Source organism: Nerophis lumbriciformis, linkage group LG26 (genome assembly GCF_033978685.3).
Source record: "Nerophis lumbriciformis linkage group LG26, RoL_Nlum_v2.1, whole genome shotgun sequence".
In the NCBI taxonomy this organism is placed as follows: domain Eukaryota; kingdom Metazoa; phylum Chordata; class Actinopteri; order Syngnathiformes; family Syngnathidae; genus Nerophis; species Nerophis lumbriciformis.
The window spans coordinates 37882259-37910000 of NC_084573.2; the positions used below are offsets into that span (position 1 = coordinate 37882259).

Genomic DNA, 27742 nt, shown 5'->3' on the forward strand with positions numbered 1-27742 from the left:
TTTTCCCCACACATACATATATATATATATATATATATATATATACTCTGCCATGTGTGTTTGTCCATATGTAGCTTCTTCTCTATCCTTACCAAATATTATTTTTAGATATAAATTCATCCTATCTGGTGGTGAGCCAGGCACAGACACTAGATGGCAAGACTGAAAGGCCCATAATACTGCACTGTTGTCCAGCTGTGTGTGGGAGGAAGCTCCCCATGTTCCTTCATTTAACACTCACACTTGTCAAATATATTTCTAATGCATTTTGAGGAGACAAGTCAGTTCGTTACATCACAAAACGGATCACTTAACGCCTAAATAATTTACTGCAGAAAAAGAAAACATTGCAAACTAGAATTTTCAATTCTGGTAGATGTAATTGCTCTATAACTGAACTGCTTGAATGTCCAGGGTGAGAGGAGTGTGTGGATGTCGAAATGGTTCCAATGGGTTGAAAAATGTGGGGTATAAAGAGGTTTGTATATTGCCCATTCATTTTCATTGGGCGGGCAAAATTCCTGGAAAATCCGGGTAATCAGGGAATTTTTGGAACCTGGAAACGTGCTGGCTTGAAGGTCCAGAGTAAGTGGAGTGTGTGGATGTTGGAACGATTCAAATTGGATGAGAAATGTGGGATCTAGAGATGCGCGGATAGGCAATTATTTCATCCGCAACCGCATCAGAAAGTCGTCAACCATCCGCCATCCACCCGGTCTAACATTTGATCAGAACCGCACCCACCCGCACCCGCCCGTTGTTATATATCTAATATAGACGATGCAAGGCATTAGTGAGGTTATAAAGCTTTTGCCTGTTAAAGAAAGGAGACTGATCCAATGCAGCACAGACATTCGCGTGCCACGCTGTCACGACCCAGACGCACACCAGTGCGGATAATCCGCGGACTCCGCGGTTGTGCTCGCAAACCGCGCATCTCTAGTGGGATCTGCAGACGTTTGCCCATTCACTGTCAATGGGGAGAAATTCCTAAAAATTGTGAGAGAATCGGGAACCTTGAAAAATGAAAACATGGTTTTGCCTTTGATATCTAGGGTGAGTACTTTGTGTTATTGGTTGAAGGGTTCAAATCGAGTAAAAAATGGCGCAAAAATTTGACAAATGTTGGCCTTTTAGAACTTTAAAAATGTCCATTCATTTGAATGGGGATTTCCTGGAATGCATCAATGCCAACCTGGCTGTCACACAACGCTTCCTCACCTCCCTTGACCTCTATGTATGTATAGATGTGCAAACCCCGTTTCCATATAAGTTGGGAAATTGTGTTAGATGTAAATATAAACGGAATACAATGATTTGCAAATCCTTTTCAACCCATATTCAGTTGAATATGCTACAAAGACAACATATTTGATGTTCAAACTCATATATAATTAACTTAGAATTTCATGGCTGCAAAACGTGACAAAGTAGTTGGGAAAGGGCATGTTCACCACTGTGTTACATGGCCTTTCCTTTTAACAACACTCAGTAAAGGTTCGGGAACTGAGGAGACACATTTTTGAAGCTTCTCAGGTGGAATTCTTTCCCATTCTTGCTTGATGTACAGCTTAAGTTGTTCAACAGTCCGGGGGTCTCCGTTGTGCTATTTTAGGCTTCATAATGCGCCACACATTTTCAATGGGAGACAGGTCTGGACTGCAGGCAGTCCAGTCTAGTACCCACACTCTTTTACTATGAAGCCACGTTGATTTAACACATGGCTTGGCATTGTCTTGCTGACATAAGCAGGGGCGTCCATGGTAACGTTGCTTGGATGGCAACATACCGTATTTTCCGCACTATTAGCCGCACCTAAAAACCACAAATTTACTCAAAAGCTGACAGTGCGGCTTTTAACCCGGTGCGCTTTATATATGGATTAATATTACGATTCATTTTCATAAAGTTTCGATCTCGCAACTTCGGTAAACAGCCGCCATCTTTTTTCACGGTAGAACAGGAAGCGCTTCTTCTTCTACGCAAGCAACCGCCAAGGTAAGCACCCGCCCCCATAGAACAGGAAGCGCTTCTTCTTCTACTGTAAGCAACCACCCGCCCGCGTAGAAGAAGAAAAAGCGCGCGGATATACCGTACGTTTCATTTCCTTTGTGTGTTTACATCTGTAAAGACCACAAAATGGCTCCTACTAAGCGTCAGGGATCCGGTTCATGAAAAGACGCAATCTCTCCATCCGCACACGGATTACTATTTCACAGCAACTGATATTCCTGTGAACCGCACTGTGGATACAACGGGAGCACGTACGGTGAATATTCGCACCACAGGGAATGAGAAGTCATCCTTCACTGTGGTTCTAGCTTGCCATGCTAATGGCCAGAAACTTCCACCCATGGTGATATTCAAAAGGAAGACCTTGCCAAAAGAGACCTTTCCAGCCGGCGTCATCATAAAAGCTAACTCGAAGGGATGGATGAAGAAAAGATGAGCGAGTGGTTAAGGTAAGTTTAAGTTTACGCGAAGAGGCCGGGTGGCTTTTTTCACGCAGCTCTGTCCATGTTGATATACGTATGTTTGTGATTGCACATTTGCGTACATTTTGGGAGTGAACAGAGTTGTTAGAACGCTGGTTTTTAATATATTATTAAAGTTTGACTGACCTATCTGACTGTTTTTTTGACATTCCTTTAGCGCAGTTAGATGCGGCTTACAACACCGGGCGGCTTATAGGTGGACAAAGTTTTGAAATATGCCGTTCATTGAAGGCGCGGCTTTTAACCCAGGGCGCCTTATGGTGCGGAAAATACGGTATGTTGCTCCAAAACCTGTATGTACCTTTCAGCATTAATGGCACCTTCACAGATGTGTAAGTTACCCATGTCTTGGGCACTAATACACCCCCATACCATCACACATGCTGCCTTTTACACTTTGTGCCTATAACAATCCGGATGGTTCTTTTCCTCTTTGGTCCGGAGGACACGACGTCCACAGTTTCCAAAAACAATTTGAAATGTGGACTCGTCAGACCACAGAACACTTTTCCACTTTGTATCAGTCCATCTTAGATGAGCTCAGGCCCAGCGAAGCCGACGGCGTTTCTGGGTGTTGTTGATAAACGGTGTTCACCTTGCATAGGAGTTTTAACTTGCACTTACAGATGTAACTGTAACTGTAGTTACTGACAGTGGGTTTCTGAAGTGTTCCTGAGCCCATGTGGTGATATCCTTTACACACTGATGTCGCTTGTTGATGCAGTACAGCCATTTTTTACCTTGAAAAAAAAATGTTACCTTGAAAAAAAATTTTTACCTTGAAAATTTTTTTTTACCTTGAAAATAATGTTTTAACTTAAAACATGTATTTTTAATTTTTTAATTTTTTTAAAGTTTTTTTAATTTTTTTTAATTTTTGTAAAAATTTTAACTTTTTTTACATTTTTTAAATATTTTTAACTTTTTTTAACTTTTTTTTTTAACTTTTTTTTAACTTTTTAAAAAATTTTTTACCCTAACCCTAATCTTAACCCTAACCCTAACCCTAACCCTAATCTTAACCCTAACCCTAACCCTAACCCTAAAAAAAATGTTAATTGTTAAAATTGTTTAAAAAAATTAAAAACATTTAAAATTGTTTTAAAAAAATTTACAAATTAAAAAAAAGTTTAAAACATTTTACAAATTAAAAAAAATAAAAAAAATAAAAAAATTTAAAAACATTTTTTAAAAATTAAAAAAATTTGAAAATCATTTTTTACCTTGAAAAAAAATTTTTACATTGAAAATTTTTTTTTACCTTGAAAATTTTTTTTTACCTTGAAAATCATGTTTTAATCTCAAACATTTATTTTTAATTTTTTTATTTTTTTTAAGTTTTTTTAATTTTTTTTTAATTTTTGTAAAATTTTTAACTTTTTTTTACATTTTTTAAATATTTTTAACTTTTTTTAACTTTTTTTTTTTAATTTTAAATTTTTTTTTTACCCTAACCCTAATCTTAACCCTAACCCTAACCCTAACCCTAATCTTAACCCTAACCCTAACCCTAACCCTAAAAAAAATGTTAATTGTTAAAATTGTTTAAAAAAATTAAAAACATTTAAAATTGTTTTAAAAAATTTTACAAATTAAAAAAAAGTTTAAAACATTTTACAAATTAAAAAAAAATAAAAAAAATAAAAAAATTTAAAAACATTTTTTAAAAATTAAAAAAATTTGAAAATCATTTTTACCTTGAAAAAAATTTTTACCTTGACATTTTCTTTTTACCTTGAAAATTATTTTTTACCTTGAAAATCATGTTTTAACTTAAAACATTTATTTTTAATTTTTTTTAATTTTTTTTAATTTTTTTTAATTTTTTTTAATTTTTTTTAATTTTTTTTAATTTTTTTTAATTTTTTTTAATTTTTTTAATTTTTTTTAAATTTTTTTAAATTTTTTTAATTTTTTTTTAATTTTTTTAAATTTTTTTAAATTTTTTTAAATTTTTTTAAATTTTTTTTAATTTTTTTTAATTTTATTTAATTTTTTTTAATTTTTTAACTTTTTTTACATTTTTTAAATATTTTTAACTTTTTTTTTAACTGTTTTTTTAACTTTTAAAAAAAATTTTTACCCTAACCCTAACCCTAATCTTAACCCTAACCCTAACCCTAACCCTAACCCTAATCTTAACCCTAACCCTAACCCTAAAAATTTTTTAAATAAAAAAAATTTGAAAATCATTTTTAACCTTGAAAAAAAAATTTTACCTTGAAAATTTTTTTGTACCTTGAAAATAATTTTTTACCTTGAAAAAAATGTTTTACCTTGAAAAAAAAATTTTACCTTGAAAATTATTTTGTACCTTGAAATAATTTTTTTCCTTAGCTGCTTACGTGCAGTGATTTCTCCAGATTCTCTGAACCCTTTGATGATATTACGGAGCGTAGATGGTGAAATCCCTAAATTCCTTGCAACAGCTAGTTGAGAAAGGTTTTTCTTAAACTGTTCAACAATTTGCTCACGCATTTGTCGACAAAGTGGTGACCCTCGCCTCGTCCTTGTTTGTGAATGACTGAGCATTTCATGGAATCTACTTTTATACCCAATCATGGCACCCACCTGTTCCCAATTAGCCTGTTCACCTGTGGGATGTTCCAAATAAGTGTTTGATGAGCATTCCTCAACTTTATCAGTATTTATTGCCACCTATAACAATCCGGATGGTTCTTTTCCTCTTTGGTCCGGAGGACACGACATCCACAGTTTCCAAAAACAATTTGAAATGTGAACCCGTCAGACCACAGAACACTTTTCCACTTTGTATCAGTCCATCTTAGATGAGCTCAGGCCCAGCGAAGCCGACGGCGTTTTTGGGTGTTGTTGATAAACGGTGTTCGCCTTGCATAGGAGTTTTAACTTGCACTTACAGATGTAACTGTAACTGTAGTTACTGACAGTGGGTTTCTGAAGTGTTCCTGAGCCCATGTGGTGATATCCGTAACACACTGATGTCGCTTGTTGATGCAGTACAGCCATTTTTTACCTTGAAAAAAAAATTTTACCTTGAAATTTTTTTTTTACCTTGAAAATTTTTTTTTACCTTGAAAATCATGTTTTAACTTAAAACACTTTTTTTTAATTTTTTTTAATTTTTTTAAATTTTTTTAAATTTTTTTAAATTTTTTTAAATTTTTTTAAATTTTTTTAAATTTTTTTTAATTTTTTTTAATTTTTTTTAATTTGTTTTAATTTGTTTTAATTTGTTTTAATTTGTTTTAATTTGTTTTAATTTTTTTTATTTTTTTTTATTTTTTTTAAAAAAATTTAAGTTTTTTTAATATTTTTTTAATTTTTGTAAAAATTTTAACTTTTTTTAAATTTGTAAAATATTTTTAACTTTTTTTAACTTTTTTTTTTAACTTTTTTAACTTTTTTTAACTTTAAATTTTTTTTTTTACCCTAACCCTAACCCTAATCTTAACCCTAACCCTAACCCTAACCCTAAAAAAAATGTTGATTGTTAAAATTGTTTAAAAAAATTAAAATCATTTAAAATTGTTTTAAATAGTTTTAAAAAAATTTACAAATTAAAAAAAAGTTTAAAACATTTTACAAATAAAAAAAAATAAAAAAAATAAAAACATTTAAAAACATTTTTTTTAAATTAAAAAAATTTGAAAATCATTTTTTACCTTGAAAAAAAAATTTTACCTTGAAAATTTTTTTGTACCTTGAAAATCATTTTTTACCTTGAAAAAATTTTTTTACCTTGAAAAAAAATTTTTACCTTGAAAATTTTTTTGTACCTTGAAATCATTTTTTACCTTAGCTGCTTACGTGCAGTGATTTCTCCAGATTCTCTGAACCCTTTGATGATATTACGGAGCGTAGATGGTGAAATCCCTAAATTCCTTGCAACAGCTGGTTGAGAAAAGTTTTTCTTAAACTGTTCAACAATTTGCTCACGCATTTGTCGACAAAGTGGTGACCCTCGCCCCGTCCTTGTTTGTGAATGACTGAGCATTTCATGGAATCTACTTTTATACCCAATCATGGCACCCACCTGTTCCCAATTTGCCTGTTCACCTGTGGGATGTTCCAAATAAGTGTTTGATGAGCATTCCTCAACTTTATCAGTATTTATTGCCACCTATAACAATCCGGATGGTTCTTTTCCTCTTTGGTCCGGAGGACACGACGTCCACAGTTTCCAAAAACAATTTGAAATGTGGACTCGTCAGACCACAGAACACTATTCCACTTTGTATCAGTCCATCTTAGATGAGCTCAGGCCCAGCGAAGCCGACGGCGTTTTTGGGTGTTGTTGATAAACGGTGTTCGCCTTGCATAGGAGTTTTAACTTGCACTTACAGATGTAACTGTAACTGTAGTTACTGACAGTGGGTTTCTGAAGTGTTCCTGAGCCCATGTGGTGATATCCTTTACACACTGATGTCGCTTGTTGATGCAGTACAGCCATTTTTTACCTTGAAAAAAAAATTTAACCTTGAAAAAAAATTTTTACCTTGAAAATTTTTTTTTACCTTGAAAATCATGTTTTAACTTGAAACATTTTTTTTAATTTTTATAAAGTTTTTTTTTAATTTTTGTAAAAATTTTAACTTTTTTTTACATTTTTTAAATATTTTTAACTTTTTTTAAACTTTTTTTTTAACTTTTTTTAAACTTTATTTTAACTTTTTTTTTTAATTTTTTTTTTAAATTTTTTAACTTTTTAAAAATTTTTTTACCCTAACCCTAACCCTAATCTTAACCCTAACCCTAACCCTATCTTAACCCTAACCCTAAACCTATCTTAACCCTAACCCTAACCCTAAACCTAACCCTAACCCTAACCCTAAAAAAAATGTTAATTGTTAAAATTGTTTAAAAAAATTAAAAACATTTAAAATTGTTTTAAATTGTTTTAAAAAAAATTACAAATTAAAAAAAAGTTTAAAACATTTTACAAATAAAAAAAATAAAAAAAAATAAAAACATTTAAAAACATTTTTTAAAAATTAAAAAAATTTGAAAATCATTTTTTACCTTGAAAAAAATTTTTTACCTTGAAAATTATTTTTTACCTTGAAAATTATTTTTTACCTTGAAAATCATGTTTTAACTTAAAACATTTTTTTTTTTTTTTTTTTTTTTTACATTTTTAAAATATTTTTAACTTTTTTTAACTTTTTTTTTAACTTTTTTTTTACTTTTTTTAAACTTTTTTTTACTTTTTAATTTTTTTTTTACCCTAACCCTAACCCTAATCTTAACCCTAACCCTAACCCTAATCTTAACCCTAACCCTAAAAAAAATGTTAATTGTTAAAATTGTTTAAAAAAATTAAAAACATTTAAAATTGTTTTAAATTGTTTTTAAAAAATTTACAAATTAAAAAAAAGTTTAAAACATTTTACAAATAAAAAAAAATAAAAAAATAAAAACATTTAAAAACATTTTTTTTAAATTAAAAAAATTTGAAAATCATTTTTTACCTTGAAAAAAAAATTTTACCTTGAAAATTTTTTTGTACCTTGAAAATCATTTTTTACCTTGAAAAAACATTTTTACCTTGAAAAAAAAATTTTACCTTGAAAATTTTTTTGTACCTTGAAATCATTTTTTACCTTAGCTGCTTACGTGCAGTGATTTCTCCAGATTCTCTGAACCCTTTGATGATATTACGGAGCGTAGATGGTGAAATCCCTAAATTCCTTGCAACAGCTGGTTGAGAAAGTTTTTTCTTAAACTGTTCAACAATTTGCTCACGCATTTGTCGACAAAGTGGTGACCCTCGCCCCGTCCTTGTTTGTGAATGACTGAGCATTTCATGGAATCTACTTTTATACCCAATCATGGCACCCACCTGTTCCCAATTTGCCTGTTCACCTGTGGGATGTTCCAAATAAGTGTTTGATGAGCATTCCTCAACTTTATCAGTATTTATTGCCACCTATAACAATCCGGATGGTTCTTTTCCTCTTTGGTCCGGAGGACACGGCGTCCACAGTTTCCAAAAACAATTTGAAATGTGGACTCGTCAGACCACAGAACACTTTTCCACTTTGTATCAGTCCATCTTAGATGAGCTCAGGCCCAGCGAAGCCGACAGTGTTTTTGGGTGTTGTTGATAAACGGTGTTCGCCTTGCATAGGAGTTTTAACTTGCACTTACAGATGTAACTGTAACTGTAGTTACTGACAGTGGGTTTCTGAAGTGTTCCTGAGCCCATGTGGTGATATCCTTTACACACTGATGCCGCTTGTTGATGCAGTACAGCCATTTTTTACCTTGAAAAAAAGATTTTACCTTGAAAAATTTTTTTTACCTTGAAAATTTTTTTTACCTTGAAAATCATGTTTTAACTTAAAACATTTTTTTTATTTTTATTTTTTTTTTATTTTTTTTATTTTTATTTTTTTAAATTTTTGTAAAAATTTTAACTTTTTTTACATTTTTTAAATATTTTTACCTTTTTTTTTAACTTTTTTTTAACTTTTTTTTAACTTTTTAAAAAATTTTTTACCCTAACCCTAACCCTAATCTTAACCCTAACCCTAACCCTAATCTTAACCCTAACCCTAACCCTAACCCTAAAAAAAATGTTAATTGTTAAAATTGTTTAAAAAAATTAAAAACATTTAAAATTGTTTTAAATTGTTTTAAAAAAAATTACAAATTAAAAAAAAGTTTAAAACATTTTACAAATTAAAAAAATAAAAAAATTTAAAAACATTTTTTAAAAATTAAAAAAATTTGAAAATTATTTTTTACCTTGAAAAAAAATTTTACCTTGAAAATTGTTTTTTACCTTGAAAATTTTTTTTTACCTTGAAAATCATGTTTTAACTTAAAACATTTTTTTTTATTTTTAAATTTTTTTTATTTTTTTAAAGTTTTTTTAAAATTTTTTTAATTTTTGTAAAAATTTTAACTTTTTTTTACATTTTTTAAATATTTTTAACTTTTTTTTAACTTTTTTTTAACTTTTTAAAAAATGTTTTACCCTAACCCTAACCCTAACCCTAATCTTAACCCTAACCCTAACCCTAACCCTTAAAAAAATGTTAATTGTTAAAATTGTTTAAAAATATTAAAAACATTTAAAATTGTTTTAAAAAAATTTACAAATTAAAAAAAAGTTTAAAACATTTTACAAATAAAAAAAAATAAAAAAAATAAAAACATTTAAAAACATTTTTTTTAAATTAAAAAAATTTGAAAATCATTTTTTACCTTGAAAAAAAAATTTTACCTTGAAAATTTTTTTGTACCTTGAAAATCATTTTTTACCTTGAAAAAAATTTTTTACCTTGAAAAAAAATGTTTACCTTGAAAATTTTTTTGTACCTTGAAATCATTTTTTACCTTAGCTGCTTACGTGCAGTGATTTCTCCAGATTCTCTGAACCCTTTGATGATATTACGGAGCGTAGATGGTGAAATCCCTAAATTCCTTGCAACAGCTGGTTGAGAAAAGTTTTTCTTAAACTGTTCAACAATTTGCTCACGCATTCGTCGACAAAGTGGTGACCCTCGCCCCGTCCTTGTTTGTGAATGACTGAGCATTTCATGGAATCTGCTTTTATACCCAATCATGGCACCCACCTGTTCCCAATTAGCCTGTTCACCTGTGGGATGTTCCAAATAAGTGTTTGATGAGCATTCCTCAACTTTATCAGTATTTATTGCCACCTATAACAATCCGGATGGTTCTTTTCCTCTTTGGTCCGGAGGACACGACGTCCACAGTTTCCAAAAACAATTTGAAATGTGGACTCGTCAGACCACAGAACACTATTCCACTTTGTATCAGTCCATCTTAGATGAGCTCAGGCCCAGCGAAGCCGACGGCGTTTTTGGGTGTTGTTGATAAACGGTGTTCGCCTTGCATAGGAGAGTTTTAACTTGCACTTACAGATGTAACTGTAACTGTAGTTACTGACAGTGGGTTTCTGAAGTGTTCCTGAGCCCATGTGGTGATATCCTTTACACACTGATGTCGCTTGTTGATGCAGTACAGCCATTTTTTACCTTGAAAAAAAAATTTTACCTTGAAAATTTTTTTTTACCTTGAAAATTATTTTTTACCTTGAAAATCATGTTTTAACTTGAAACATTTTTTTTAAAGTTTTTTAAAGTTTTTTTAAATTTTTTTTAATTTTTGTAAAAATTTTAACTTTTTTTTACATTTTTTAAATATTTTTAACTTTTTTTAACTTTTTTTTAAACTTTTTTTTAACTTTATTTTAACTTTTTTTTTTTAATTTTTTAACTTTTTAATTTTTTTTTTACCCTAACCCTAACCCTAATCTTAACCCTAACCCTAACCCTATTTTAACCCTAACCCTAACCCTATCTTAACCCTAACCCTAAACCTAACCCTAACCCTAACCCTAAAAAAAATGTTAATTGTTAAAATTGTTTAAAAAAATTAAAAACATTTAAAATTGTTTTAAATTGTTTTAAAAAAAATTACAAATTAAAAAAAAGTTTAAAACATTTTACAAATAAAAAAAAATAAAAAAAATAAAAACATTTAAAAACATTTTTTAAAAATTAAAAAAATTTGAAAATCATTTTTTACCTTGAAAAAAAAATTTTACCTTGAAAATTATTTTTTACCTTGAAAATTATTTTTTACCTTGAAAATCATGTTTTAACTTAAAACATTTTATTTTTTATTTTTTTATTTTTTTTTTACATTTTTTAAATATTTTTAACTTTTTTTAACTTTTTTTTTTAACTTTTTTTAACTTTTTTTTAAACTTTTTTTTACTTTTTAATTTTTTTTTTACCCTAACCCTAACCCTAATCTTAACCCTAACCCTAACCCTAATCTTAACCCTAACCCTAACCCTAAAAAAAATGTTAATTGTTAAAATTGTTTAAAAAAATTAAAAACATTTAAAATTGTTTTAAATTGTTTTTAAAAAATTTACAAATTAAAAAAAAGTTTAAAACATTTTACAAATAAAAAAAAATAAAAAAATAAAAACATTTAAAAACATTTTTTTTAAATTAAAAAAATTTGAAAATCATTTTTTACCTTGAAAAAAAAATTTTACCTTGAAAATTTTTTTGTACCTTGAAAATCATTTTTTACCTTGAAAAAACATTTTTACCTTGAAAAAAAAATTTTACCTTGAAAATTTTTTTGTACCTTGAAATCATTTTTTACCTTAGCTGCTTACGTGCAGTGATTTCTCCAGATTCTCTGAACCCTTTGATGATATTACGGAGCGTAGATGGTGAAATCCCTAAATTCCTTGCAACAGCTGGTTGAGAAAGGTTTTTCTTAAACTGTTCAACAATTTGCTCACGCATTTGTCGACAAAGTGGTGACCCTCGCCCCGTCCTTGTTTGTGAATGACTGAGCATTTCATGGAATCTACTTTTATACCCAATCATGGCACCCACCTGTTCCCAATTAGCCTGCACACCTGTGGGATGTTCCAAATAAGTGTTTGATGAGCATTCCTCAACTTTATCAGTATTTATTGCCACCTTTCCCAACTTCTTTGTCACGTGTTGCTGGCATCAAATTCTAAAGTTAATGATTATTTGCACAAAAAAAAAAAAAATGTTTATGAGTTTGAACATCAAATATGTTGTCTTTGTAGCATATTCAACTGAATATGGGTTGAAAATGATTTGCAAATCATTGTATTCCGTTTATATTTACATCTAACACAATTTCCCAACTCATATGGAAACGGGGTTTGTATATATAGATGTATGTATGCAGTGTTTCCCACAGGACAGGCATATATTTGTGGTGGTGTGGTCGGGGGGGCGGGGGGCGGCAGCGGCGATGACCAAGAAGAACGCGGAGTTGGAATATAATTACAACACTTTATGTACATATTTATATACAGATTTGAACAATTAGTTATTCACTGAAATATATTTATTAATTGTGGTTCTTACAAAAAATATATCTTATAAAATATAAAAGCTAAAATGTCTCTTAAAGCTCTGCCCCTTTAATTAGTGCATACTAAATAATTTAACTTTAGCCTACTACTACAACCATATTATTTACCAGCAACATAAAGTGAAACAGAGGCAGAGGTGTCCTGCCACAGTCAGTCAACCTCCTCCTCCTCCTCCTCCTGCTGCTGCTGAACAGGTCTGGTTTTAGTAGGATTTGGTTTGAAGCGAACATTTTCACAAAAATACGTCTCAATTTTCGTACTGAACAAAACTGGTTCCACGACAAACTAACTACCTGGGGTCTCGACAGCACCTGCTCTACTGGGCTCAGACCATGGCGCATCCACAGACACACACGCAGTTGGATATATTAAACTCTTACATAAGTGTCAGCCCTATGATGAGTCAATCAATGTTGTCAACAGCTCATTACGCCTACTTACGTACGTACCCTCGATTGTGGCAAAACTAATGGGCACGGGAACATGCATGGCTTATAAAATGGGTGTTTCCATCTTCCTAATCTGAAACTGGTACTCACTTCATCCTAATTAGCTGGCTTTGGTGAGAGAGAGTCAGCAGTCCAGCACAGGACACATCACATTGTGTATTGTAGACACATTTGACTCTCCTACCTACCGAGCAAGCATGTTTTTGAGATGTGGGAGGAAGCCAAAATACCAGGAGAGAACCCACACATGAGAACATGCAAGAGTCCACACAATGACCTTCAAACACTCTGAGTACTATACATATTTTAACAAGTACACAAACCCATGAAAATGAGTCCATAGTGGATCTAACATAATAGTGAGAGTCCAGTCCATAGTGGATCTAACATAATAGTGAGAGTCCAGTCCATAGTGGATCTAACATAATAGTGAGAGTCCAGTCCATAGTGGATCTAACATAATAGTGAGAGTCCAGTCCATAGTGGATCTAACATAATAGTGAGAGTTCAGTCCATAGTGGATCTAACATAATAGTGAGAGTCCAGTCCAGAGTGGATCTAACATAATAGTGTGAGAGTCCAGTCCATAGTGGATCCAACATAATAGTGAGAGTCCACTCCATAGCGGATTTAACATAATAGTGAGAGAGTCCAGTCCATAGTGGATCTGACATAATAGTGAGAGTCCAGTCCATAGTGGATCTAACATAATAGTGAGAGTCCAGTCCATAGTGGATCTAAAATAATAGTGAGAGTCCAGTCCATAGTGGATCTAACATAATAGTGTGAGAGTCCCGTCCATAGTGGATCTAACATAATAGTGTGAGAGTCCAGTCCATAGTGGATCTAACATAATAGTGAGAGTCCAGTCCATAGTGGATCTAACATAATAGAGAGAGTCCAGTCCATAGTGGATCTAACATAATAGTGTGAGAGTCCAGTCCATAGTGGATCTAACATAATAGTGTGAGAGTCCAGTCCATAGTGGATCTAACATAATAGTGAGAGTCCAGTCCATAGTGGATCTAACATAATAGTGAGAGTCCAGTCCATAGTGGATCCAACATAATAGTGAGAGTCCAGTCCATAGTGGATCCAACATAATAGTGAGAGTCCAGTCCATAGTGGATCTAACATAATATTGTGAGAGTCCAGTCCATAGTGGATCTAACATAATAGTGTGAGAGTCCAGTCCATAGTGGATCTAACATAATAGTGAGAGTCCAGTCCATAGTGGATCTAACATAATAGTGTGAGAGTCCAGTCCATAGTGGATCTAACATAATAGTGAGAGTCCAGTCCATAGTGGATCGAACATAATAGTGAGAGTCCAGTCCATAGTGGATCTAACATAATAGTGAGAGTTCAGTCCATAGTGGATCTAACATAATATTGTGAGTCCAGTCCATAGTGGATCTAACATAATAGTGTGAGAGTCCAGTCCATAGTGGATCTAACATAATAGTGTGAGAGTCCAGTCCATAGTGGATCTAACATAATAGTGAGAGTCCAGTCCATAGTGGATCTAACATAATAGTGAGAGTCCAGTCCATAGTGGATCGAACATAATAGTGAGAGTCCAGTCCATAGTGGATCTAACATAATAGTGAGAGTTCAGTCCATAGTGGATCTAACATAATATTGTGAGTCCAGTCCATAGTGGATCTAACATAATAGTGTGAGAGTCCAGTCCATAGTGGATCTAACATAATAGTGTGAGAGTCCAGTCCATAGTGGATCTAACATAATAGTGAGAGTCCAGTCCATAGTGGATCTAACATAATAGTGAGAGTCCAGTCCATAGTGGATCTAACATAATAGTGTGAGAGTCCAGTCCATAGTAGATCTAACATAATAGTGAGAGTCCAGTCCATAGTGGATCTAACATAATAGTGTGAGAGTCCAGTCCATAGTGGATCTAACATAATAGTGAGAGTCCAGTCCATAGTGGATCTAACATAATAGTGAGAGAGTCCAGTCCATAGTGGATCTAACATAATAGTGTGAGAGTCCAGTCCATAGTGGATCTAACATAATAGTGAGAGTCCAGTCCATAGTGGATCTAACATAATAGTGAGAGTCCAGTCCATAGTGGATCTAACATAATAGTGAGAGTCCAGTCCATAGTGGATCTAGCATAATAGTGTGAGAGTCCAGTCCATAGTGGATCTAACATAATAGTGAGAGTCCAGTCCATAGTGGATCTAACATAATAGTGTGAGAGTCCAGTCCATAGTGGATCTAACATAATAGTGAGAGTCCAGTCCATAGTGGATCTAACATAATAGTGAGAGTTCAGTCCATAGTGGATCTAACATAATAGTGTGAGAGTCCAGTCCATCGTGGATCTAACATAATAGTGAGAGTCCAGTCCATAGTGGATCTAACATAATAGTGAGAGTTCAGTCCATAGTGGATCTAACATAATATTGTGAGAGTCCTGTCCATAGTGGATCTAACATAATAGTGTGAGAGTCCAGTCCATAGTGGATCTAACATAATAGTGAGAGAGTCCAGTCCATAGTGGATCTAACATAATAGTGTGAGAGTCCAGTCCATAGTGGATCTAACATAATAGTGAGAGTTCAGTCCATAGTGGATTTAACATAATAGTGAGAGTCCAGTCCATAGTGGATCTAACATAATAGTGAGAGTCCAGCCCATAGTGGATCTAACATAATAGTGAGAGTCCAGTCCATAGTGGATCTAACATAATAGTGAGGGTCCAGTCCATAGTGGATCTAACATAATAGTGTGAGAGTCCAGTCCATAGTGGATCTAACATAATAGTCAGAGTCCAGTCCATAGTGGATCTAACATAATAGTGAGAGTCCAGTCCATAGTGGATCTAACATAATAGTGAGAGTCCAGTCCATAGTGGATCTAACATAATAGTGAGAGTCCAGTCCATAGTGGATCTAACATAATAGTGAGAGTCCAGTCCATAGTGGATCTAGCATAATAGTGTGAGAGTCCAGTCCATAGTGGATCTAACATAATAGTGAGAGTCCAGTCCATAGTGGATCTAACATAATAGTGTGAGAGTCCAGTCCATAGTGGATCTAACATAATAGTGAGAGTCCAGTCCATAGTGGATCTAACATAATAGTGAGAGTTCAGTCCATAGTGGATCTAACATAATAGTGTGAGAGTCCAGTCCATCGTGGATCTAACATAATAGTGAGAGTCCAGTCCATAGTGGATCTAACATAATAGTGAGAGTTCAGTCCATAGTGGATCTAACATAATATTGTGAGAGTCCTGTCCATAGTGGATCTAACATAATAGTGTGAGAGTCCAGTCCATAGTGGATCTAACATAATAGTGAGAGAGTCCAGTCCATAGTGGATCTAACATAATAGTGTGAGAGTCCAGTCCATAGTGGATCTAACATAATAGTGAGAGTTCAGTCCATAGTGGATTTAACATAATAGTGAGAGTCCAGTCCATAGTGGATCTAACATAATAGTGAGAGTCCAGCCCATAGTGGATCTAACATAATAGTGAGAGTCCAGTCCATAGTGGATCTAACATAATAGTGAGGGTCCAGTCCATAGTGGATCTAACATAATAGTGTGAGAGTCCAGTCCATAGTGGATCTAACATAATAGTGAGAGTCCAGTCCATAGTGGATCAAACAACAACTAGTCATTGTTTTGTTTCATTAGATGTAATTTCTAATTATCTGACCTGGTTTTAGTGAAGCCAATATGGTGTCTGGTCTGGTCTGGTCTGGTGCAGTGAGGGCATGGTCACACCCCGAGTCAAGATTGAATGACCATCAACAGAAGTAAGTCCATTTAGTTTTTTAGTAGAGTAATATTTATGGGGTATAGAATGGGAAGGGTGGGAAGGGTGCAATAATGCCCTCTCTTCTTCAGAGAAGTAAAGCAGTCCTTCTCTAGGTCCTGCGCACCAAAAAAAGAATGCAGACGTCTGACATATTTTTTTTTATGCTGTCCTAGTTTCTATAAAGAGACGCTCTCTACTCGCCCTGTGCCGTCTGGGTCTCTGGCTGACTCTAGCACATAGATAAATACAAATGATTCAAGTCCACAAAACCGAAAATGGGCGTTGCTTGCACATTTTTGTGCGGTGTTCACCAGAGGCAAAGAAGAATGAGATATAATAAAATATTTTTAAATCTATAGCAGTGCTGACTAGGATTTTACAGTATACCGGTACTAGTATGAATAGAAAACGGTACTATACTCTATTTGAAAAATACCGCTTCCCAGGCATGACGGCGCGTGGTGACATTGCTGGTTTTACGAGCAGAGGAGCATGTTGGGCAGCGCGCACACACACAGAGTACTTATAAAATAATAATTAAAATGGTCGTTTATAAAATAATGATAAAAAATGGTTGTTTATAAAATAATAATTGAAAATGGCCGTTTATAAAATAATAATTAAAATGGTCGTTTATAAAATAATGATAAAAAATGGTTGTTTATAAAATAATAATTGAAAATGGCCGTTTATAAAATAATAATTAAAATGGTCGTTTATAAAATAATAATTAAAATTGGTCGTTTATAAAATAATAATAAAAAATGGTTGTTTATAAAATAATAATTAAAATGGTCGTTTATAAGATAATAATTAAAAATGGCCGTTTATAAAATAATAATTAAAATGGTCGTTTATAAAATAATAATTAAAATGGTCGTTTATAAAATAATAAAAATTGGTCGTTTATAAAATAATAATAAAAAATGGTTGTTTATAAAATAATAATTAAAATGGTCGTTTATAAGATAATAATTAAAATGGTCGTTTATAAAATAATAATTAAAATTGGTCGTTTATAAAATAATAATAAAAAATGGTTGTTTATAAAATAATAATTAAAATGGTCGTTTATAAGACAATAATTGAAAATGGCCGTTTATAAAATAATAATTAAAATGGTCGTTTATAAAATAATAATTAAAATGGTCGTTTATAAAATAATAATTAAAATTGGTCGTTTATAAAATAATAATAAAAAATGGTCGTTTATAAAATAATAATTAAAATGGTCGTTTATAAGGTAATAATTGAAAATGGCCGTTTATAAAATAATAATTAAAATGGCCGTTTATAAAATAATAATTAAAATGGTCGTTTATAAAATAATAATTAAAATTGGTCGTTTATAAAATAATAATAAAAAATGGTTGTTTATAAAATAATAATTAAAATGGTCGTTTATAAGATAATAATTAAAAATGGCCGTTTATAAAATAATAATTGAAAATGGTCGTTTATAAAATAATAATTAAAATGGTCGTTTATAAAATAATAATTAAAATTGGCCGTTTATAAAATAATAATAAAAAATGGTTGTTTATAAAATAATAATTAAAATGGTCGTTTATAAGATAATAATTGAAAATGGCCGTTTATAAAATAATAATTAAAATGGTCGTTTATAAAATAATAATTAAAATGGTCGTTTATAAAATAATAAAAATTGGTTGTTTATAAAATAATAATAAAAAATGGTTGTTTATAAAATAATAATTAAAATGGTCGTTTATAAAATAATAATTAAAATGGTCGTTTATAAAATAATAATTAAAATGGTCGTTTATAAAATAAAAAAAATTGGTCGTTTATAAAATAATAATAAAAAATGGTTGTTTATAAAATTATAATTAAAATGGTCGTTTATAAAATAATAATTAAAATTGGTCATTTATAAAATAATAATAAAAAATGGTTGTTTATAAAATAATAATTAAAATGGTTGTTTATAAGATAATAATTGAAAATGGCCATTTATAAAATAATAATTAAAATGGTCGTTTATAAAATAATAATGAAAATGGTCGTTTATAAAATAATAATTAAAATTGGTCGTTTATAAAATAATAATAAAAAATGGTTGTTTATAAAATAATAATTAAAATGGTCGTTTATAAGATAATAATTAAAAATGGCCGTTTATAAAATAATAATTAAAATGGTCGTTTATAAAATAATAATTAAAATGGTCGTTTGTAAAATGATAAAAATTGGTCGTTTATAAAATAATAATAAAAAATGGTTGTTTATAAAATAATAATTAAAATGGTCGTTTATAAGATAATAATTGAAAATGGCCGTTTATAAAATAATAATTAAAATGGTCGTTTATAAAATAATAATTAAAATTGGTCGTTTATAAAATAATAATAAAAAATGGTTGTTTATAAAATAATAACTAAAATGGTCGTTTATAAGATAATAATTGAAAATGGCCGTTTATAAAATAATAATTAAAATGGTCGTTTATAAAATAATAATTAAAATGGTCGTTTATAAAATAATAATTAAAATTGGTCGTTTATAAAATAATAATAAAAAATGGTTGTTTATAAAATAATAATTAAAATGGTCGTTTATAAGATAATAATTGAAAATGGCCGTTTATAAAATAATAATTAAAATGGTCGTTTATAAAATAATAATTAAAATGGTCGTTTATAAAATAATAATTAAAATTGGTCGTTTATAAAATAATTGAAAATGGTCGTTTATAAGATCATTATTAAACTGGTCGTTTATAAAATAATAATTAAATTGTCAACTTAAAGAACTCCGTTGACAATTTTGTAGCACAAATAATATAATGGATAACAACGGTATATGTTGGTAAACTACAATCATACATTTTATTCTTATTTGATTATTTTTTCGAAAAAAAATTGAAGAAGAAATGTCATACATTTGTGTACAAAATAATAGGTGTATAAATGACACAATATGTTACTGCATAGACTAATTAGGAGTCTTTGTTTGTTTACTTACTACTAAAAGACAAGTTGTCTAGTATGTTCACTATTTTATTTAAGGACTAAATGACAATAATAAACATATGTTTCATGTACACTAACATTTTTTGTTACAATAAAGACAATAATTACTTTTTTTGTGGTCCCCCTCCCACATCTATAAGTTAAAGACAGATCAAGTTTTATTTAGTGTCTGTCATTCTCACGTATTTGTCTGGTTGGATATGAATATTTGTATATGTTTGGTAACATCCCAAATGTTTAAGATGCAAGACTTGCCTCCCACTGGTGACAACAACTGCTGTCAACCCACAGCTGCTAGAACCATCTGGGCAGAGCCGTCCAAGCTGACGGACGAGTGCCATCCTAGTCTTGCACAAGCTGACAAGGTTTCCACCCAAACTGGCAGCAAGTCCAGCCATTCCAGTAAGGATTAGTAAGTACACTTGAAGTAAGTTTACATTTAATACTTTCTAAATGAATGGTCCAAATGTAAAATAACATTCTCACTTTAAGGTACCGTATTTTCCGGACCATAGGCTGCCATCATATTGTAGTCTACACGTATCTTATTATGTGTGACTGCCATCATATTACAGTCTACACGTATCTCTTATGTGTGACTGCCATCATATTGCAGTCTACACGTATCTTATTATGTGTGACTGCCATCATATTACAGTCTACATGTATCTCTTATGTGTGACTGCCATCATATTGCAGTCTACACGCATCTCTTGTGTGACTGCCATCATATTGCAGTCTGCACGCATCTCTTATGTGTGACTGCCATCATATTGCAGTCTACACGTATCTCTTCTGTGTGACTGCCATCATATTGCAGTCCACACGTATCTCTTATGTGTGACTGCCATCATTTTTCAGTCGACACGTATCTCTTATGTGTGACTGCCATCATATTGCAGTCTACACGTATCTCTTATGTGTGAATGCCATCATATTGCAGTCTACACGCATCTCTTATGTGTGACTGCCATCATATTGCAGTCTACACGCATCTCCTATGTGTGACTGCCATCATATTGCAGTCTACACGCATCTCTTATGTGTGACTGCCATCATATTGCAGTCTACACGTATCTCTAATGTGGGACTGCCATCATATTGCAGTCTAAATGTATCTCTTATGTGTGACTGCCATCATATTGCAGTCTACACGTATCTCTTGTGTGACTGCCATCATATTACAGTCTACATGTATCTCTAATGTGGGACTGCCATCATATTGCAGTCTAAATGTATCTCTTATGTGTGACTGCCATCATATTGCAGTGTACACGTATCTTATTATGTGTGACTGCCATCATATTACAGTCTACACGTATCTCTTATGTGTGACTGCCATCATATTGCAGTCTACACATATCTCTTATGTGTGACTGCCATCATATTGCAGTCTACACGTATCTCATACATGTGACTGCCATCATATTGCAGTCTACACGTATCTTATTATGTGTGACTCCATGTATCTCTTATGTGTGACTGCCATCATATTGCAGTCTACACGTATCTCTTGTGTGACTGCCATCATATTGCAGTCTAAATGTATCTCTTATGTGTGACTGCCATCATATTGCAGTGTACACGTATCTTATTATGTGTGACTGCCATCATATTACAGTCTACACGTATCTCTTATGTGTGACTGCCATCATATTGCAGTCTACACATATCTCTTATGTGTGACTGCCATCATATTGCAGTCTACACGTATCTCATACATGTGACTGCCATCATATTGCAGTCTACACGTATCTTATTATGTGTGACTCCATGTATCTCTTATGTGTGACTGCCATCATATTGCAGTCTACACGAATCTCTTATGTGTGACTGCCATCATATTAAAGTCTACACGTATCTCTTATGTGTGACTGCCATCATATTGCAGTCCACACGTATCTCTTATGTGTGACTGCCATCATATTGCAGTCTACACGTATCTCTTATGTGTGACTGCCATCATATTACAGTCTACATGTATCTCTAATGTGGGACTGCCATCATATTGCAGTCTAAATGTATCTCTTATGTGTGACTGCCATCATATTGCAGTGTACACGTATCTTATTATGTGTGACTGCCATCATATTACAGTCTACACGTATCTCTTATGTGTGACTGCCATCATATTGCAGTCTGCACGTATCTTATTATGTGTGACTGCCATCATATTGCAGTCTACACGTATCTCTTATGTGTGACTGCCATATTATTGCAGTTTACAAGTATCTCTTATGTGTGACTGCCATCATATTGCAGTCTACACGCATCTCTTATGTGTGACTGCCATCATATTGCAGTCTACACGTATCTCTTATGTGTGACTGCCATCATATTACAGTCTACACGTATCTCTTATGTGTGACTGCCATCATATTGCAGTCTACACGTATCTCTTACGTGTGACTGCCATCATATTGCAGTCTACACATATCTCTTATGTGTGACTGCCATCATATTGCAGTCTACACGTATCTCTTATGTGTGACTGCCATCATATTGCAGTCTACACGTATCTCGTATGTGTGACTGCCATCATATTGCAGTCTACACGTATCTCTTACGTGTGACTGCCATCATATTGCAGTCTACACGTATCTTATTATGTGTGACTGCCATCATATTACAGTCTACACATATCTCTCATGTGTGACTGCCATCATATTGCAGTCTACACGTATCTTATTATGTGTGACTGCCATCATATTACAGTCTACACGTATCTCTTATGTGTGACTGCCATCATATTGCAGTCCACACGTATCTCTTATGTGTGACTGCCATCATATTGCAGTCCACATATACTGTACATGTGTACACACACACACGCACACATATATATATATATATATATATATATATATATATATATATATATATATATATATATTTACTATATTATATAAAATAAACAACAGTTTTAGTGACAAACATACAAATATTAAAATAAACAACATGAGTGTTTTCAAGTCAAAGAGGAACTGTGAACTGTCTCCTTCAGCACCAACTAAGTCACTCACAATCTCACACTAAATGAGCGAAAATAGAACTTCTACCGCCTTCAAACGTGACAATTTAAACACCGCTCCAACACAACAATGTCCACACACACTCGCGTCATTGTCACGGGAGTGGAATGTAAACGTAAAGGAAGAGAGAGCCGACTTACCATCAGCCGCCATGTTGTTTGTGTTTGGATCCTACCACCGCGTGTGGGGAAGAAGGGGGGGAGGGAGGGGTGGACCACTGCAAGTCAGAGCGGGGGGGTCAGAGGGGGCTTCCATACATTGATGATAAAATAATAATTAAAATGGTCGTTTATAAAATAATAATTAAAATGGTTGTTTATAAAATAATAATTAAAAATGGTCGTTTATAAAATAATAATTAAAAATGCCATCTTCTTCCACTTATCCGAGGTCGGGTCGCGGGGGCAGCAGCCTAAGCAGGGAAGCCCAGACTTCCCTCTCCCCAGCCACTTCGTCCAGCTCCTCCTGTGGGACCCTGAGGCGTTCCCAGGCCAGCCGGGAGACATAGTCTTCCCAACGTGTCCTGGGTCTTCCCCGTGGCCTCCTACCGGTTGGACGTTCCCTAAACACCTCCCTAGGGAGGCGTTCGGGTGGCATCCTGACCAGATGCCCGAACCACCTCATCTGGCTCCTCTCCATGTGGAGGAGCAGCGGCTTTACTTTGAGCCCCTCCCGGGTGGCAGAGCTTCTCACCCTATCTCTAAGGGAGAGACCCGCCACCCGGCGGAGGAAACTCATTTCGGCCGCTTGTACCCGTGATCTTGTCCTTTCGGTCATAACCCAAAGCTCATGACCATAGGTGAGGATGGGAACGTAGATCGACCGGTAAATTGAGAGCTTTGCCTTCCGGCTGAGCTCCTTCTTCACCACAACAGATCGATACAGCGTCCGTGTTACTGAAGATGCCGCACCTATCCACCTGTCGATCTCACAATCCACTCTTCCCCCACTCGTGAACAAGACTCCGAGGTACTTGAACTCCTCCACTTGGGGCAGGGTCTCCTTCCCAACCCGGAGATGGCACTCCACCCTTTTCCGGGCGAGAACCATGGACTCGGACTTGGAGGTGCTGATTCTCATCCCAGTCGCTCCACACTCGGCTGCGAACCGATCCAGTGAGAGCTGAAGATCCTGGCCAGATGAAGCCATCAGGACCACATCATCTGCAAAAAGCAGAGACCTAATCCTGCAGCCACCAAACCGGATCCCCTCAACGCCTTGACTCCTGATGTCCATAAAAGTTATGAACAGAATCGGTGACAAAGGGCAGCCTTGGTGGAGTCCAACCCTCACTGGAAACGTGTCCGACTTACTGCCGGCAATGCGGACCAAGCTCTGACACTGATCATACAGGGGGCGGACCGCCACAATCAGACAGTACGATACCCCATACTCTCTGAGCACTCCCCACAGGACTTCCCTAGGGACACGGTCAAATGTCTTCTCCAAGTCCACAAAGCACATGTAGACTGGTTGGGCAAACTCCCATGCACCCTCAAGGACCCTGCCCGGAGTATAGAGCTGGTCCACAGTTCCACAACCAGGACGAAAACCACAATGTTCCTCCAAAATCCGAGGTTTGAGTATCCGGCGTAGCCCCCTCTCCAGTACACCTGAATAGACCTTACCAGGAAGGCTGAGGAGTGTGATCCCACAATAGTTGGAACACACCCTCCGGTTCCCCTTCTTAAAGAGAGGAACCACCACCCCCGGTCTGCCAATCCAGAGGTACCGCCCCCGATGTCCACGCGATGCTGCAGAGTCTTGTCAACCAAGACAGCCCCACAGCATCCAGAGCCTTAAAGAACTCCGAGCGGGTCTCATCCACCCCCCGGGGCCTTGCCACCAAGGAGCTTTTTAACTACCTCAGCAACCTCTGCCCCAGAAATAGGAGAGCCCACCACAGACTCCCCAGGCACTGCTTCCTCATAGGAAGACGTGTTGGTAGGATTGAGGAGGTCTTCGAAGTATTCCCTCCACAGATCCACAACAGCCACAGTCGAGGTCAGCAGAACACCATCGGCACCACGATGTTGACAGTGCACTGCTTCCCCTTCCTGAGGCGGCGGATGGTGGTCCAGAATCACTTTGAAGCCATCCAGAAGTCGTTTTCCATGGCTTCCCCGAACTCCTCCCATGTCCGAGTTGTTGTCTCTGCGACCGCTGAAGCCGTATACCGCTTGGCCTGTCCGTACCTGTCCGCTGCCTCCGGAGTCCTATGAGCCAAAAGAACCCGATAGAACTCCTTCTTCAGCTTGACGGCATCCCTCACCGCCGGTGTCCACCAACGGGTTCTAGGATTACCGCCACGACAGGCACCAACCACCTTGCGGCCACAGCTCCAATCAGCCGCCTCGACAATAGAGGTGCGGAACATGGTCCACTTGAACTCAATGTCCAGCACCTCCCTCGTGACATGTTCAAAGTTCTTCCGGAGGTGGGAATTGAAACTCTCTCTGACAGGAGACTCTGCCAGCAGACCCTCACAATGCGTTTGGGCCTGCCAGGTCTGTCCGGCATCCTCCCCCACCATCGCAGCCAATTCACCACCAGGTGGTGATCGGTAGAAAGTTCCGCCCCTCTCTTCACCCGAGTGTCCAAAACATGAGGCCGCAAATCCGATGACACAACTACAAAGTCGATCATGGAACTGCGGTCTAGGGTGTCCTGGTGCCAAGTGCACATATGGACACCCTTATGTTTGAACATGGTGTTTGTTATGGACAATCTGTGATGAGCACAAAAGTCCAATAACAAAACACCACTCGGGTTCAGATTAAAAATGGCCGTTTATAAAATAATAATTAAAAATGGTCGTTTATAAAATAAAATAAAAAATGGTTGTTTATAAAATAATAATTAAAATGGTCGTTTATAAAATAATAATTAAAATTGGTCGTTTATAAAATAATAATAAAAAATGGTTGTTTATAAAATAATAATTAAAATGGTCGTTTATAAGATAATAATTAAAAATGGCCGTTTATAAAATAATAATTAAAATGGTTGTTTATAAAATAATTAAAATGGTTGTTTATAAAATAATAATTAAAATTGATCGTTTATAAAATAATAATTAAAAATGGTTGTTTATAAAATAATAATTAAAATGGTAGTCTATAAGATAATAATAAAAAATGGCCGTTTATAAAATAATAATTAAAATGGTCATTTATAAAATAATAATTAAAATTGTCGTTTATAAAATAATAATTAAAATTGGTCGTTTATAAAATAATAATAAAAAATGGTTGTTTATAAAATAATAATTAAAATGGTCGTTTATAAGATAATAATTAAAAATGGGCGTTTATAAAATAATAATTAAAATGGTCGTTTATAAAATAATAATTAAAATTGGTCGTGTATAAAATAATAAAAAATGGTTGTTTATAAAATAATTAAAATGGTCGTTTATAAAATAATAATTAAAATGGTCGTTTATAAAATAATAATTAAAATTGGTCGTTTATAAAATAATAATAAAAAATGGTTGTTTATAAAATAATTAAAATGGTCGTTTATAAAATAATAATTAAAATGGTCGTTTATAAAATAATAATTAAAATTGGTCGTTTATAAAATAATAAAAAATGGTTGTTTATAAAATAATAATTCAAATGGTCGTTTATAAGATAATAATTGAAAAGGGTCGTTTATAAAATAATAATTAAAATGGTCATTCATAAAATAATAATTAAAATTGGTCGTTTATAAAATAATTGAAAATAGTCGTTTATAAGATCATTATTAAATTGGTCGTTTATAAAATAATAATTAAATTGTCAACGTGAAGAACTCCGTTGACAATTCATCCATCCATCCATCCATCTTCTTCCGCTTATCCGAGGTCGGGTCGCGGGGGCAGCAGCCTAAGCAGGGAAGCCCAGACTTCCCTCTCCCCAGCCACTTCGTCCAGCTCCTCCCGGGGGATCCCGAGGCGTTCCCAGGCCAGCCGGGAGACATAGTCTTCCCAACGTGTCCTGGGTCTTCCCCGTGGCCTCCTACCGGTCGGACATGCCCTAAACACCTCCTTAGGGAGGCGCTCAGGTGGCATCCTGACCAGATGACCGAACCACCTCATCTGGCTCCTCTCGATGCGGAGGAGCAGCGGCTTTACTTTGAGCTCCCCCCGGATGACAGAGCTTCTCACCCTATCTCTAAGGGAGAGCCCCGCCACCCGGCGGAGGAAACTCATTTCGGCCGCTTGTACCCGTGATCTTGTCCTTTCGGTCATAACCCAAAGCTCATGACCATAGGTGAGGATGGGAACGTAGATCGACCGGTAAATTGAGAGCTTTGCCTTCCGGCTCAGCTCCTTCTTCACCACAACGGATCGATACAGCGTCCGCATTACTGAAGACGCCGCACCGATCCGCCTGTCGATCTCACGATCCACTCTTCCCTCACTCGTGAACAAGACTCCGAGGTACTTGAACTCCTCCACTTGGGGCAAGATCTCCTCCCCAACCCGGAGATGGCACTCCACCCTTTTCCGGGCGAGAACCATGGACTCGGACTTGGAGGTGCTGATTCTCATCCCAGTCGCTTCACACTCAGCTGCGAACCGATCCAGTGAGAGCTGAAGATCCTGGCCAGATGAAGCCATCAGGACCAAATCATCTGCAAAAAGCAGAGACCTAATCCTGCAGCCACCAAACCGGATCCCCTCAACGCCTTGACTGCGCCTAGAAATTCTGTCCATAAAAGTTATGAACAGAATCGGTGACAAAGGGCAGCCTTGGCGGAGTCCAACCCTCACCGGAAACGTGTCCGACTTACTGCCGGCAATGCGAACCAAGCTCTGACACTGATCATACAGGGAGCGGACCGCCACAATCAGACAGTCCGAAACCCCATACTCTCTGAGCACTCCCCACAGGACTTCCCGAGGGACACGGTCGAATGCCTTCTCCAAGTCCACAAAGCACATGTAGACTGGTTGGGCAAACTCCCATGCACCCTCAAGGACCCTGCCGAGAGTATAGAGCTGGTCCACAGTTCCACGACCAGGACGAAAACCACACTGTTCCTCCTGAATCCGAGGTTCGACTATCCGGCGTAGCCTCCTCTCCAGTACACCTGAATA

At 34.6% G+C, this 27742-nt stretch overlaps 2 protein-coding genes across 2 annotated transcripts in view; both read right to left on the reverse strand.

The window, feature by feature from the left end:
* The window catches only part of syt14a (synaptotagmin XIVa), a 115377-nt gene extending 92528 nt beyond the window's left edge, over positions 1-22849 (reverse strand). The window contains exon 1 of the mRNA XM_061986941.2: positions 22794-22849. Within this exon, the coding sequence (XP_061842925.1) occupies positions 22794-22806 (13 nt within the window). The 5' untranslated portion in view covers positions 22807-22849. The remainder of the gene's footprint in view (positions 1-22793) is intronic.
* The window catches only part of sdsl (serine dehydratase-like), a 78871-nt gene that overhangs the window by 15495 nt on the left and 35634 nt on the right, over positions 1-27742 (reverse strand). The window lies entirely within an intron of this gene.